Source organism: Lissotriton helveticus, chromosome 5_1, assembly GCF_964261635.1.
Source record: "Lissotriton helveticus chromosome 5_1, aLisHel1.1, whole genome shotgun sequence".
Taxonomy (NCBI): Eukaryota; Metazoa; Chordata; class Amphibia; order Caudata; family Salamandridae; genus Lissotriton; species Lissotriton helveticus.
In genome coordinates, this window is record NC_136065.1 from 1384882181 (window position 1) to 1384895835 (window position 13655).

The following is a 13655-nucleotide window of genomic DNA, read 5'->3' on the forward strand; positions in this document are numbered from 1 at the left end:
GCCAATGAGAACAGCACTCCTGCAGGGTACCAGCGAGCTCTAGGATTGGCTGATGGCTTTAAAGCCAATCCTATATCGCTTTGCTTGGTCTCCACAGCAAACGTTAAAGGCACATCATTGGCTGTCACCCAACAGCTGTTAAAATTACGGACAAATGGCGTCCGTTAAAGAATCCTTCACGAACAACAGCCAGACGGCGAAATTACGGACTGTCCGTGAAATTTACGGACGGTTGGTCACCCTAGTTGGCAACAGTGCGGCGGGCGCCCTCAGCGCTGTCTCCTCACAGCTTCCTGGCACCTCAACAGAGGTGCACGATGTCGGGATGCATTTTTGGTGGCTGGATGCCTCCCGCTGATGGCGGATTATGCCGGATTAAAAGGCTCAGCCGGCAGAGCTCGCTCAGCGCACAGCCATTTTACCGCTGGCGAGACCACGCACCCCTTTTTTGGTGTCTCTCAAATGAGATCTTCCTCTGTGGGGCTCCTTGGAACAAGAGGAGGGATGTTTGAAGAAAGACTGATGTTTCTCAAGGCCTCTAGATGATCCTGTTAATCTGTTTTAGAGTCCATGAAACCTGATCTTCTCTCTGTCCGTGACAGCCCACAGGCATGGCACTTCAGACAGAGTGAAGGCATTTTTGACAGAAAAATAAAATCTTTGCTGTCAGAAAAAGGCTTACTTGTAAGATGTAAATTTTGAAAGGTCTCAAAATGATTTTTCTGACTAAATTACTAAATATGGGCTAGGATCCCAACAATAGGAGCTGGAAAAGTTAACTGACCTGACTCACCTGTGTGGCATGACAGGATACAGGGCATACTGTAAGGCACTTAAAGCTAGTGCCAGTTTTCTTTGCTTTGAATAGCAGCTTATTGGTTAACATTGTCTCATATTCCTTTTCCCTTTAATAATGGTTTGCGAAAGATTTTCTACATGCATATTTTATTAAGGCCACAATTCTCTATGATTGTGTGCTTTTTGTAAATGGAAATATGAAAATGTAAAGTAATCTGGACATTTTTAGACTCTCTTTAGGCTGCAGATATATATGTACATGGTGGTATTTATAGGCAGCATCTTCATGTCCAATGCTCAGCAGGGGAAATTCTGGGACTCCTTATCGGGCGTCTTGGCCCGATTCACAGGCTGGCCATGAATATTAGGGGGAGATTACAATTGTGTGCTTGACCTATACCTGGATATATCTCACCCGCCCATCCCTCATTCCCCACCCTATGTGCAAACTAAGCGCTTTCGCATCTGGGTGCAGGTATGGTTGTTTGCAGATGCCTGGAGGACCCGGTGCCCCACGACTAAATTATACTAATGTTACTGTATCCCACACAACCTCAATGAGCGTCTTGACTGCGTCCTGTGCTCGCCCTCTAAAATCCCCTGAGTTCAGCGCGCCAACTATTTGGGGCGGGTCTAGCCAGATCATGACGTACACCTCATGGTCCTTCAATACCAGCCCTCACCCCACCTCCTGTCCCCGTTTGGAGGTTGCTGTGTGACTGTCTTAAGGACCAGGTGTTTTGGCACAAACAGAAAGCAAATATTCGCCACTGTTTTCCGAATACTCCAACACGGCGTCCACCAGAATGCTGGAATGGGACGCTTTCAAGGCAGTCACCGGGGGAGGTATGTATACGTCAGATAGTGGGAGTTTGAAGAACGGCCCAGCTGGTAGAGGCACAAACTGCCCACAAAGCACTACTAGTAGACCTCATGCAGTACAATTTCAAAGCGTACGCCTCCAGGGTACACCAGGAGGGAGATAAACAGGAAGAACTCCTGGCATGGCTTATTCACCAGGACTCTGTCGTTTGCCCCATTACTGCAGTGCCCACTCCCAACGGCGTTGCAGTCCATGCTCAAACTGATATACTGCAGACGTTCTACGACTACTATGCTGAGGTATACAGGGCCCCACTGCATGATTCCTTACAGTCTATAGATCAGTTCCTTACTGTTCTTACTCAGATTCCCTCAAAGATGAAGGCCTCCATGGACGTGGAGATTACACCAGCTGATGTGAAACAGGTGATCCTAGACCTGGCCAGTAATAAAACCCCAGGTATAGATGGCCTGCCTCTAGACTACTGTAAGGCCTTTTCCCACCTGTTATCGCCCTGGCGGAAATGTATGTAGCGGTGTTGTGGTTCAGCCAGCTCCCCCATTCATCTGTGAATCCCTCGTGGTCTCAATTCCAAAGCCAGACAGAGATCCTACCATGCTGACCTCTTATAGACCGATTGCCCTCCTGCCAGCGGATTAAAAGATTCTTGGTAAAATCTTGGCAGATTGCTACGCCCAAATCCTTACGACACGTGTGCACCCTGATCAAAACGGCTTTGTTCCTGGTAGGAGTACATCCCAGAACATCCGCCGTCTGTTCCCCTTCCAGGACAGGGTGAAGGGCCTTTCCCCCTGTGCTGCCTGCATGGTCTTGGACCTGGAGAAGGCATTGGATACCCTGTCCTGGCCCTACCTATTCACGGTACTTCGTCACTTGGGAGTTGGACCCAAACTCTTAGCCTACACTATACTGTACTCGAACCCCCACCTCACGGGGACGCCTAGGTTGTCACATCTCTGCCCTCTTCCATATGACACGGGGCACACGTCAGGGGTGCCCGCACCCCCCCTGCTCTTGGCCCTGGTGATCGAACCCCTGGCGGTGCCTCTGCAGGGGAAGGGAAGGGAATTGGGCATCCCCCTGATGGGTGAGATCCGCAGTGTTCCTTGTATGCAGACGACCTACTTCTTTATCCTCTGGACATTTCGATTGATCTCGAACCTCTTTGGACTATGCTGTCGGACTTTACTAATGCGGCCGGGCTGAAAGGTAACTGGGCAAAATCATCTATCTATCCTCTTAACCACGACCTCCCCTTGCGGGAGGTGCGCATTGGCAACTCCAGCATGAACTGGCACGAGCGGGAACCTCCCTATTTGGGAATCTGCCTGTACCATACCTCCACTCCAGCCCCAACTGGCAGGAGGGGAGCCTCGCTCTTTGGGAGCCCCGCCTGTACCATACCTCCCATGACCTCTAGGAGGGTAATTATCGCAGAACATTGGTGGGTATACGTTCTTTGGTAGGCTTCAGGAGGACGCTTCCCCTCGCTCAATAAGGAAAATCGCATTATCAAAAAGTGGTAATCCTACCCCACCTCCTTTAGTATTTTGCCAACGCACCAGTCATTCCTCCCTGCTTCTTTTTCAGGGAACTGGACACTTTGCTCCCTTATTTTGGGAAATGGCCGATGTTGAGTCGCTTTGGTCAAGCTGCAGCTGCCGGTAAAACAGGGGGACCTTTGAGCCCTCTCGCGTGAGGCATACTTCCTGGCGGCACAACTCCAGTGGCTATCTCGCTGGATAGGGGGGCGTTACCTGGGGAGGCCTGCTCAGACAGTGGGGTTCTGCCCTCAGAACTCCTGTTTCAAAAATATACAATTCTTTATTATGCATCAGGCATACTCAACGCTGGCACTGCTTCAGCGCCAACACCCGAGTCACAGTTTGCCTGCTCCGCTGCCAAACCCCTAGCGGAACCTTCCTTCATATGTTCTGGGCTTTCTCTGTCCTTCAGCACTATTGGAACACTATCCACGCAACACTGAGTGTGGTCATAGAGCTCCCCGATATCTCTTCCTGGGAAGCCTGCTTATTGGGTATCTTAAGACGATGGAAACACTACATGGTCCAATCGCGGTTCGCAGCGCTGGCACTCTTGCTGGCAAAGTGAGGCATCACAATGCACTGTACCCGAGTGACCCCCCCCGGCGGCCTGCACAGGAGCGGTAAATAAATGGGGCGTTGCAGCGTGCTCCGATACGAGGAGGAGGGCAAAATCTGCTGCCAACCCATTTCCCTCGAATGGGCCATGCTACTTTTGAGCTTCCATCACACTACTGATCGTGACACTGCGCCTCAGTAGTCACAAGGTCCCACTGTGGCGTCTCTTTGAGAGGTCTCCCTAGGGGCCGCAGACATCCTGCCTTCCTGAGGACCCCCTTAGTGGGTGCGAACACCCCGCAGCTGGCACATGCCTGCGGACACGTCAGGTGCTCTCCCCTGCCTTGGCCTACAACACTGGCCACCCACTGACCACAGTTACACACCCACCTTGCCCACCTCTCCTCCTCCTTCCCCAGTCAGGAACCCTGTTTGGTAACCTATGTTAGCAACTAGTTTTCTCTTTAACATTCTTCCTTTGAATACACACACAAGTAGACACACTTACTTTGGGAGCAGTTCATCCCCCCTAAGGTGCTCTATGGACATTTTGTGAACTCGAGTCTTACGCTCATTGTACGTAATATTGCTTCAATTCCAGTCATGTCACCAGCATGTTATGTCTACACTACTGATTTGTATAAATATCTCATGTTTTTCTCGTTACATGAAATCCAAATAAAATGGTTTAACTAAAAAATATATGTACATGGCTTACACACACACACACACACACCCACAAACACACCCAAATTGAAAAGTGCTCTTGGGTCCCAGCACATGAGCAGTATCATCAATTGATGAGTATCCCCTGGAAGAGAAGTCTCCTTTTTTTTTTAACTGCCTTTGTTGAAGTGTTTGATGGGGCACTCTTTACGGAATCTTCCCTTGAAGATAGGGCATCTTCTTTAGAAGGAGGAAAAATGTATTTGGCCATCAAATACAATGCCTCTGTTTTTTAGGGTCTTAGTTGTAAAACTCATACAAATGTCTTAATTAGCCGCCTTATGACCTGATGTAGTCAATAAATATATTGAAAATGTGGGCATCAATGTAAATCGCCTTAAGGCCACAAGAAGACCAAGGTTTGAAAAGGGACCCTGCTGGTGTATTTAACGGAGCCCTTTGCAGCGCTCGGTGCCCTACAGTCGCTCTCCCTGGTGAGGGAAACTGGGGCTGCGAGCGACAGAGGAATTGTAGTAAAGAAATAGGCGACCTGTGTTCAGAAACTCGGCGCATTGTAGCGTTTTTTAATTACTTTTTAAATTGTCTCTTTGTCTCTCTGGGGGTTTTAGCATAAGGGGAAATTATTTTATCAGGCACTCTGACACCTCTTACACAACCGACTTACTCTTTTCCTTCAGCCCAGCGGCGGGCGCCATCTTGAGTGGGGCAGGTGGGGACAGTGCTCAAGTCGGGCCGTCCTTCCCGCCCTGCTGGTGTATTTAACGGAGCCCTTTGCAGCGCTCGGTGCCCTACAGTCGCTCTCCCTGGTGAGGGAAACTGGGGCTGCGAGCGACAGAGGAATTGTAGTAAAGAAATAGGCGACCTGTGTTCAGAAACTCGGCGCATTGTAGCGTTTTTTAATTACTTTTTAAATTGTCTCTTTGTCTCTCTGGGGGTTTTAGCATAAGGGGAAATTATTTTATCAGGCACTCTGACACCTCTTACACAACCGACTTACTCTTTTCCTTCAGCCCAGCGGCGGGCGCCATCTTGAGTGGGGCAGGTGGGGACAGTGCTCAAGTCGGGCCGTCCTTCCCGCCCTGCTGGTGTATTTAACGGAGCCCTTTGCAGCGCTCGGTGCCCTACAGTCGCTCTCCCTGGTGAGGGAAACTGGGGCTGCGAGCGACAGAGGAATTGTAGTAAAGAAATAGGCGACCTGTGTTCAGAAACTCGGCGCATTGTAGCGTTTTTTAATTACTTTTTAAATTGTCTCTTTGTCTCTCTGGGGGTTTTAGCATAAGGGGAAATTATTTTATCAGGCACTCTGACACCTCTTACACAACCGACTTACTCTTTTCCTTCAGCCCAGCGGCGGGCGCCATCTTGAGTGGGGCAGGTGGGGACAGTGCTCAAGTCGGGCCGTCCTTCACGCCCTTCTTCCTCCCTATAAAATGTGCAAGCCAGTCAGACGGCGCAGCGGGCTGGCGCAGCAGGCGCGCCGGACGCGCGCCGAAGCCGCGCCTAAGCCAAGCCCGTCTGCGCCCGTCCGCGCTAAGACCGCGCTAGGCGCAGGACACACTGTTTCCACTTCCCCTGCACTCAGGTACGACGTTTCCGAGTTGCTGTCTATGCGCCACACCCTTCCTAGTCCTTCCTGTTATGTACATTCTTTCACCGACCACCTCTGGGGCCCCTACTTCTGCCGCCATTGTGGTTGGACATCTTCCAGTCCCCCCAGTCCTATTCCTCCCCCCCTCCCTCGTCCTCGGCATAAGACAGCCTCCCTTAGCGGTGGCCTTATCAATGCCAGATCCTTAGCGCGACACGGACAAGACATCCATGATCTTATCATAGCATCCGATCTGGATGCCTTGTTCATCACTGAATCTTGGTTGCACGATGCTTCAAATCCCGATCTTGCCACCGCTCTCCCCCCTGATTACACCATCCTCAGACGAGATAGACCTATTGGTCGGGGAGGCGGATTGGCCATCATTGTAAAAAAAGCACTTAAGTGCCACACTTTCGACCTGGCCTCCTTTAAGGACTGCGAATCCCTGGGATTTGTTATCCACACTAGTTCCTCCTCTGCCTTTTCAGGCGCACTTGTCTATCGCCCCCCCGGAAATGCCACTACATTCTTGGCCTCCCTTGATGAAACTCTGGCAGCTTTTCTTATTCATTACCCCACTTTCACTCTTCTTGGAGACTTCAATCTTCATCTGGAATCTGACACTAACCCCCACACTCTCAATTTCCGCCACTCACTGGAGATTTTCGGTCTCTCCCAATTAGTCTCCCTTCCTACCCATTGTGCCGGGCACACCTTGGACGGCATTTGTACCAATCTGTTCTCCTTAAATGCCGCTACCCCCGTACCACAAATATGGACAGATCACTGTCTCATTCCCTTCTCCATTAATAACAAAACCTTGCCCCCTCCTCCCATTAAACTCCCTCACACCTCTTTCCCTGTCAATTGGAAAAAGGTAGCTGCATTCATCAAACTCAATCCACAACTGGCAGTACCCCCCCCTACCATCATGGGCGACGCCTCATTAGATTCCACAAACTTCCACCTGTGGATTGAGAGAGTAATCTCTGTAAACGCAAAATCCGTCAGCCAAAAAACCGCCCGAGGAAAAAAGAAACCCAATGCCCCCTGGTATACTCCGGCCCTCGCTGACTGCCACCTCAAGTGTAGGCTTTTGGAGAGAGAATGGAGGAAAACCTACAACTCAACGTCCAGATCCACTTACATTCTCCAGAGAAAGCTATATCTCTCCGACATAAAAAAAGCAAAAAAGGCATTTTTCACTCTAGCAATAGATGCAGCAAAACAGAAACAACATACGATTTTCAATATCGTAAAATCTTTCACTCATCCCAAAGCACTGGCACTTGAAATTCCCCCCTCACAAGCCCTCTGCGATCAAATCGCTGATTTCTTTGAGGAGAAAATCAATAATATCCATAAGGACTTCCCCCCGGTTCCCATCCTAATCCAAGCGTCTGACACATCTACTCCCTCACTAAACCAATTTACAGCAGTCTCCCTACTGCAAACGCACAAAGCCATACTAGCCTGTAAATCAGGTGCACCCACAGATTCCTGCCCCCCAGTCATCTTGCACCACCTCATTGAGTCCGTCAACCCTCTAATCAATGCGATTGTGAACGAATCCCTTGACTCCGGTATTGTTCCTATTGAGTGGAAGAAGGCCACAGTCAAGCCCCTCATGAAAAAGCAAAATAAATCCCCTACTGATTTGTCCAATATGCGCCCAATCTCACTCCTCCCTGCACTAGGCAAAATTACCGAGCAACTAGTCCACGAGGAATTAAAGAATTTTGTGGAAAATCAATGCATCTTACACCCGCAGCAATCCGGTTTTCGTTCCGGCCATTCCACAGAGACCGCTTTGATTGAGTTGTCTGATACCATCAAGTTCTTGCAGGATGAGGGCAGGCAGGCCGTCCTCATCCTGCTCGACTTAACCGCGGCCTTCGACACCATCTCACACACTATTCTAATTAATAGGATGCGTGAGATCGGTGTCTCGGGCTCCGCACTTACTTGGATTACATCATTTCTATCCAATCGCTCTCAATCGATCTCCTTAGGCCCCTTTGTTTCCGGTGAACGATCCATCACCTCAGGGGTACCACAGGGTTCCATCCTGAGCCCCCTCTTTTTTAACGTGTATATGGCCCCCCTTCTTGCGTTGATTGAATCACATGGGATCCTCGTGACATCCTACGCTGATGACACCCAACTTGTCGTCACTATTGATAAAAGACTCCCGGATGCTGCCATCAACTTCCAAAACTGTCTGTCAGAAGTCTTTTCTTGGCTCAACCTGCACCATTTAAAATGCAACAGCGCCAAAACAGAAATAATTCCCCTCGGAAAAGGCACATTCTTTTCCCCCAAAGACTGGTGGCCTCATAATTCCGAAGCACCACCGAGCGCGGTAGCCTCAGCACGCAACTTGGGTGTTCAATTTGATGCTTCCCTCAGCTTCGATGAACATGTGCGCATTACCGCAGGGCGCTGTTTCAGTCTGATCAGGCAATTAAAGACATTTTTTAATTTTCTGCCTATCAGTGCCAGGAAATCAGTCGCGGTGGCGCTTGTCCTCTCCCGGCTGGATTATTGTAACGGCCTCCTGGCAGGTATCAAGAAGTCCTCTCTGAAAAAGCTACAAACTGTCCAAAATGCAGCAGCCAGGCTTGTTCTGAAACTCCCCCGCAGGTCCTCGGCCTCTGCAGCCCTCAACGCCCTCCACTGGCTGCCACTCCACAAGAGAATCCTTTTCAAGCTCTTAGTCACTGTATTTAAAGCTAACAGGTGCTTGGGTCCATCCTACCTGATTAAGCGCTTCCAGAGCTATAATCCAACTCGCTGTTTGAGGTCATCGGGCGCCAACCTCATCTCTGAACCCCGTATAAAATTAAAATCCAAGGGTGGAAAGACCTTTTCTTTTTTGGCGGCCAAGGCATGGAACCGCCTTCCCCCCAGCCTGAGGCACGCCCCCTCCGAAAGCCTATTTAGGAAATCCCTGAAAACTTGGATTTATACTCAGTCCGACTCTTCAGTTCTCGCAGCCATTTGATCCATGCTCCCCATAGACGACTTTCTGTGTGCTCAGCGCCAAGATGCTCCCTCCGGAGCGAAAGCCAGCGCTTTACAAATGACAATAAATATCAAATATCAAATATCAAATTTCTTCTCTCTTTCAGCCATGGTAACAGTTAGTTAAGAGTTGGCTGTCAGGTACGAAGATCTCCCAAGACCAGAAATTGATCAAATTCCCCTAAAAACAACTCACGGTACATTAGTGCTGAAGAGATGGCTGGTTCAAATCCGGGCCACATCAAGTTGGTAACAGATTACTGAAAGATCAGTGCAGAACTCTGTCAAGGGACTCCCTCGTACACGAGATGCAGTAACAATCTGAGCTATGGTGACTTCTAGGGGGGGAGTAGGAGAGCTTAAGCTTCCAACTTATTTGCTGAAGTTTGGGTGATTTCAAATGAGGTGGATATGCAACTAAATATAGAATGTCATTTTAGGTCTGTGGCTATTTTACACTGCTTACTCCTATTCTGATGTACCGGTGATTCCCAGCCTGATGATGGGTAATCATTCAAGCATGAGAATATATAAAAGATCCAATGTTGGAGAAACAAGGTTTCATATGTATTTATTAATATTATATGTGTTTTCCTAATATGTATTTATTAATATTGTATGTGTTTTCCTATTAAGAATTGATAGATCACTTCTTTATAGGCATACCTGACTGCAGAAGTATAATGTACTATTCGTAACCTGGAGTTACATATTAAAAATTCAATTTTTTATTCCATTGTCTTTCCTTTATTTTCCCTTTACTTTTCTCAACAATTTTGGATATCATGGTCATGAAGTAGAACAATGTGAACCTAAACAATGATAACAAAGAGTTGTTGCAAAAATAAACAGCAGGTACGTAGAGTAGCAATAAATGAAAATGGTGTAACAGTTTAAGACGTTTATTAATCTTACTTAAGTTGATTTGTCTTACTAAAGAGATTGGCAGCTGCTTCCATACTTCAAGTTGTGTTTTAGTGGAGTCGATTAATTTAGAACAGTTGTATTCAAAGCAGCATTCTAATGTGCAAGTTACCATGGCACTGAGGTACTGAGCTGAATGGGTGACCTACAAACAATCTGTTTCTGCTCCCCCTGCTAAGATTTTTTCAACTTTCTTTATTGATTTTAATAAACATAACAAGTATCTCAGGCATGTTAACAATTTATATGTTTTCAATGTTTCTAGACATGCTTCTTTCACATGCAATATGTTGTGAGCAATTTATGAAAAAGTTCCAACAAACTTCTTAACTATTTAGACCATTCACAATTCGAGTTTTAACTTGTGCCACTGAGTAAACCAAACATTCTGTCTCTGCTTGCTAAGATGACCTGCGTTTTTAAATTATTGAGTGTGTTGCTGGAAATCAAACCAATCTCTGCTATTTGTTCTATCATTTTAAAAGTGGGTTCTATAGGGTGTTAGAAAATTGTGCTTCATTAGCACAGAATCCCTGTAGAGATCTGTGGTTTCAAGATAAGAACTGGAGGAAGTTGCATTGGAAGGTGTCTTATTAATAGTTCCACATATAAGGCGTAGAGGACAGGAGTGAGTGGGCTTCCCTCTGAGAACTAAACAAATAACATGTCCATTAATGCATATTCGGGCTTTAAAAGTATGATGTAAGTTTGGCTCAATTGAATAAAGTCAGATTGAATTGTGGTAGTTTGAAGTACCACCCACAGACATTTCCAAGAGACCAAATCTTAGGCTTTTCAGAGTCTAACAGTAATTTAGCAAATGGATTGTGAAAGATTTCTGCACGGTGGATAATTGCAACATCAAGCACTACACGGTTGTATGTTCTTACTTCGCATTCCGTTGCAACGCATGACTTTACCACGCATGCGTTACAACGGAATGGTATTCCTACGCACTAGCTTTTCCTCGAATTCTTGCGTGGTGACGTCATACGTCGTTAAGAGAAAACTGAAGTTTTTTCCCCGTTTTCTCTTCAACAACGCTGTTTGCCTGCATATCCCGACGTGACTTCTGGTGAGTGATTTTTTTTGGGGGGAGACCCCCCCAAGCCCCCTTTTTTTACTTTTAACCTTTACCACATATGCCTTTACTACATACCTCGTAGTAAAAGTATGTGTGGTAAAGGCTATCGTGGTAACCACGCATGCGTTGTACTGCATGCGTGGTTAAGGTATCCGTGGAAACGGCCGCGTTGTAGTGGCCGTTTCCTGCACTACACTTGAGATAGGAGAACCATGAATAACAAGTACAGCTGAGCCATATGAAAGCCCACAGGTAGATTCTGGGCTGAACTGGGTCTAGAAGCAGACTCAGAACGTTAGATTCAACTGGCCTACACTACTCACCAAAAAAAACTCGACTGGGAGATGACAGGAGAAATATCTGCAGTCAAACCTCAGTAATCGTGAAAGCCAGAGAAAGAAAAGGCAGATCACGAAGATTAATACACTGGTGGTGTTTGTGTCTGGAAAACTGTTGAAATAATGCTGCAGGTTCTGAAAAAAAAACAGAAAGTGTGAGACAGTTCTGAAAGTAAAACACTTTGCTGCTGAGAGGGCTAAGTACGAGAGACATGTTTCTTACTCGCAATCCTAGTTCTCCATCATGGATGGCTTCAAAACATTTATAAACATGACAAAAATCCTTCAATAAACATATCTGAGATAAACATTCCTAAAAGAAAATATTTTTCAATGCTAAACATTTCTGACAAGTAATGAAATGTAATCTTTATGAATAGTAAATATGATCCGATAACGAGGAAAACTGCATACTGTAAAACGAAGAAATCATGTATCAGAATAATTTTTTGCACATGATGCATGCAATATAAGCAGATTACTCTATGTTTCCAGCCATAGCTTTCAGTTAACAACACTTTTCATTATCGAAATTGTAGTTTGAATTTACTGTAAATTTGAAAATGAAACTAAGTACCATATCTAAATATTTTGTAAAATAAATATGTCCACAGTGAGATAAAGGACACTAAAACCCTCAATTACTATGAGTGAAAATCTTTGGCCATATGCAAAAGTTTTACAACCAGATTCATCAACGGAAAATCGGCTCGCAAAGGGCCAGATTCTGCGAATCTGGCCCTTTGCGAGCGCTTTTTTTGCATTTGGGATTCATCAACCCAAATGCAAAAATCGCAAAATTTGAAATCGCTAAATTGCGAAGAATTGCATTTAAGGAATTCATGAACCATTTTAGAATTGCGAATTCGCAATCTGGGGCCGCTATTTACGGCGAAGTCTGACTTTGTGCTAAATAGCAAAAACTTAGAAAAATGCACTTTAGTGCATTTTTCTAAGTTGGATGTTACACACACACATGTCATTTGGACATGTGTGTGCGCAACACCAGTGTAAATCACCATTTCAGGGGTGCTACAGGGTGTCCTTTGGATACCGTGGCACCCTTGAAATCTCTTCCTTACTTGCGATTCGCTAATTGCTAATCGCAAATAAGGAATGACTACCCATTCATTCCTATGGGCCTTTGGCTGGCCCATAGGAATGAATGGGGAGTCATTCCTTATTTGCGATTACCAATTAGCGAATCGCAAAGAAGGAAGCAGTAGAAATCGCTATAAATTTTGCAATTTCTACATGCATCCCGTTTTGCGAGTCTTTAATAGCGATTCCTTAATAATCGCTATTAAGGACTCGCAAAAGAGGAGCATGATGAATCTGGGGGATAGTTTCTTACCTGTAACCCCTATTATCTCATAGGGGAATTTCCATTATAGCCCTAAGCACTGAATAGTCCTGCCTATGTGCGGGGACCCTGGAGCACTTCTTCAATATATCATCTTAAGTGTGCAGGTTCACCTTTTTTTAGGAAGGCCTACAAAGACACTTCAGAAAGAGACAGATTATTCAGCCTAAATACCCAGTCTGCAATGGACAAATTCTTCATCCCGAAGAAAAAAGGGAATTTGAGGATAATTTGACATGATTTTCAAGCAGTATGAATTACCTTCTCAAACCCTTTTCATGACAGAGATAAAGGAGAGAAGGACAGAGTAGCCTCATAGGCTGCCATTATATGGCTAAAAAGAGACTGTGCCTTTAGGAACTCAGAGAACACCAGTATCTCTTCATGACAGCAAATGGCAGTCGCTTCAGTTTTGTTTAAGTGATGTGTGAACAGATGTAGATTATATGACTACCTCTGTGTCCATTCCACCGGGGAGGACGGAGAGTTGCTTATGACTATATAGGAAATTCCTTTACAAGAGAACAGGAGTTACAGGTAAGAAACTATTCCTTCTCTTGTAGGAGATTTCCATTTATAGTCATAAGCAATGAACAGAGTAGCAAGGCCATCCCCATTTAGCATGGTGGAGGAGACGGAGAATAAACTGGGAAGCTTAAGCAAATAGATTTCTGAGGGAAGCCTGTCAGGGACTGTCCGGGACTGTTTGGGAACACTCAGGGACTTGGGCAAAGACTGGTAACTGGGTAGAAAATGAAGCAGAAAAAGGAGTACAGCACAGCCTAAGATCACACAGGAAGTCAGAGGAGAAAAAGGGATCCAAAGGGGAAGCCTGTACAAGTGAACAAGATGGCTAAGACTCAAAGGATGGGCACTCAAGAGACAATTTTGCATTCAGAA

The 13655-nt window shown here is 46.2% G+C and overlaps 1 protein-coding gene across 1 annotated transcript in view; it reads right to left on the reverse strand.

Annotated features, from left to right (window-relative positions):
• Positions 1-13655, reverse strand: part of SLC26A8 (solute carrier family 26 member 8) — a 3758415-nt gene that overhangs the window by 3347109 nt on the left and 397651 nt on the right. The window contains exon 3 of the mRNA XM_078644342.1: positions 11378-11527. Within this exon, the coding sequence (XP_078500468.1) occupies positions 11378-11527 (150 nt within the window). The remainder of the gene's footprint in view (positions 1-11377; positions 11528-13655) is intronic.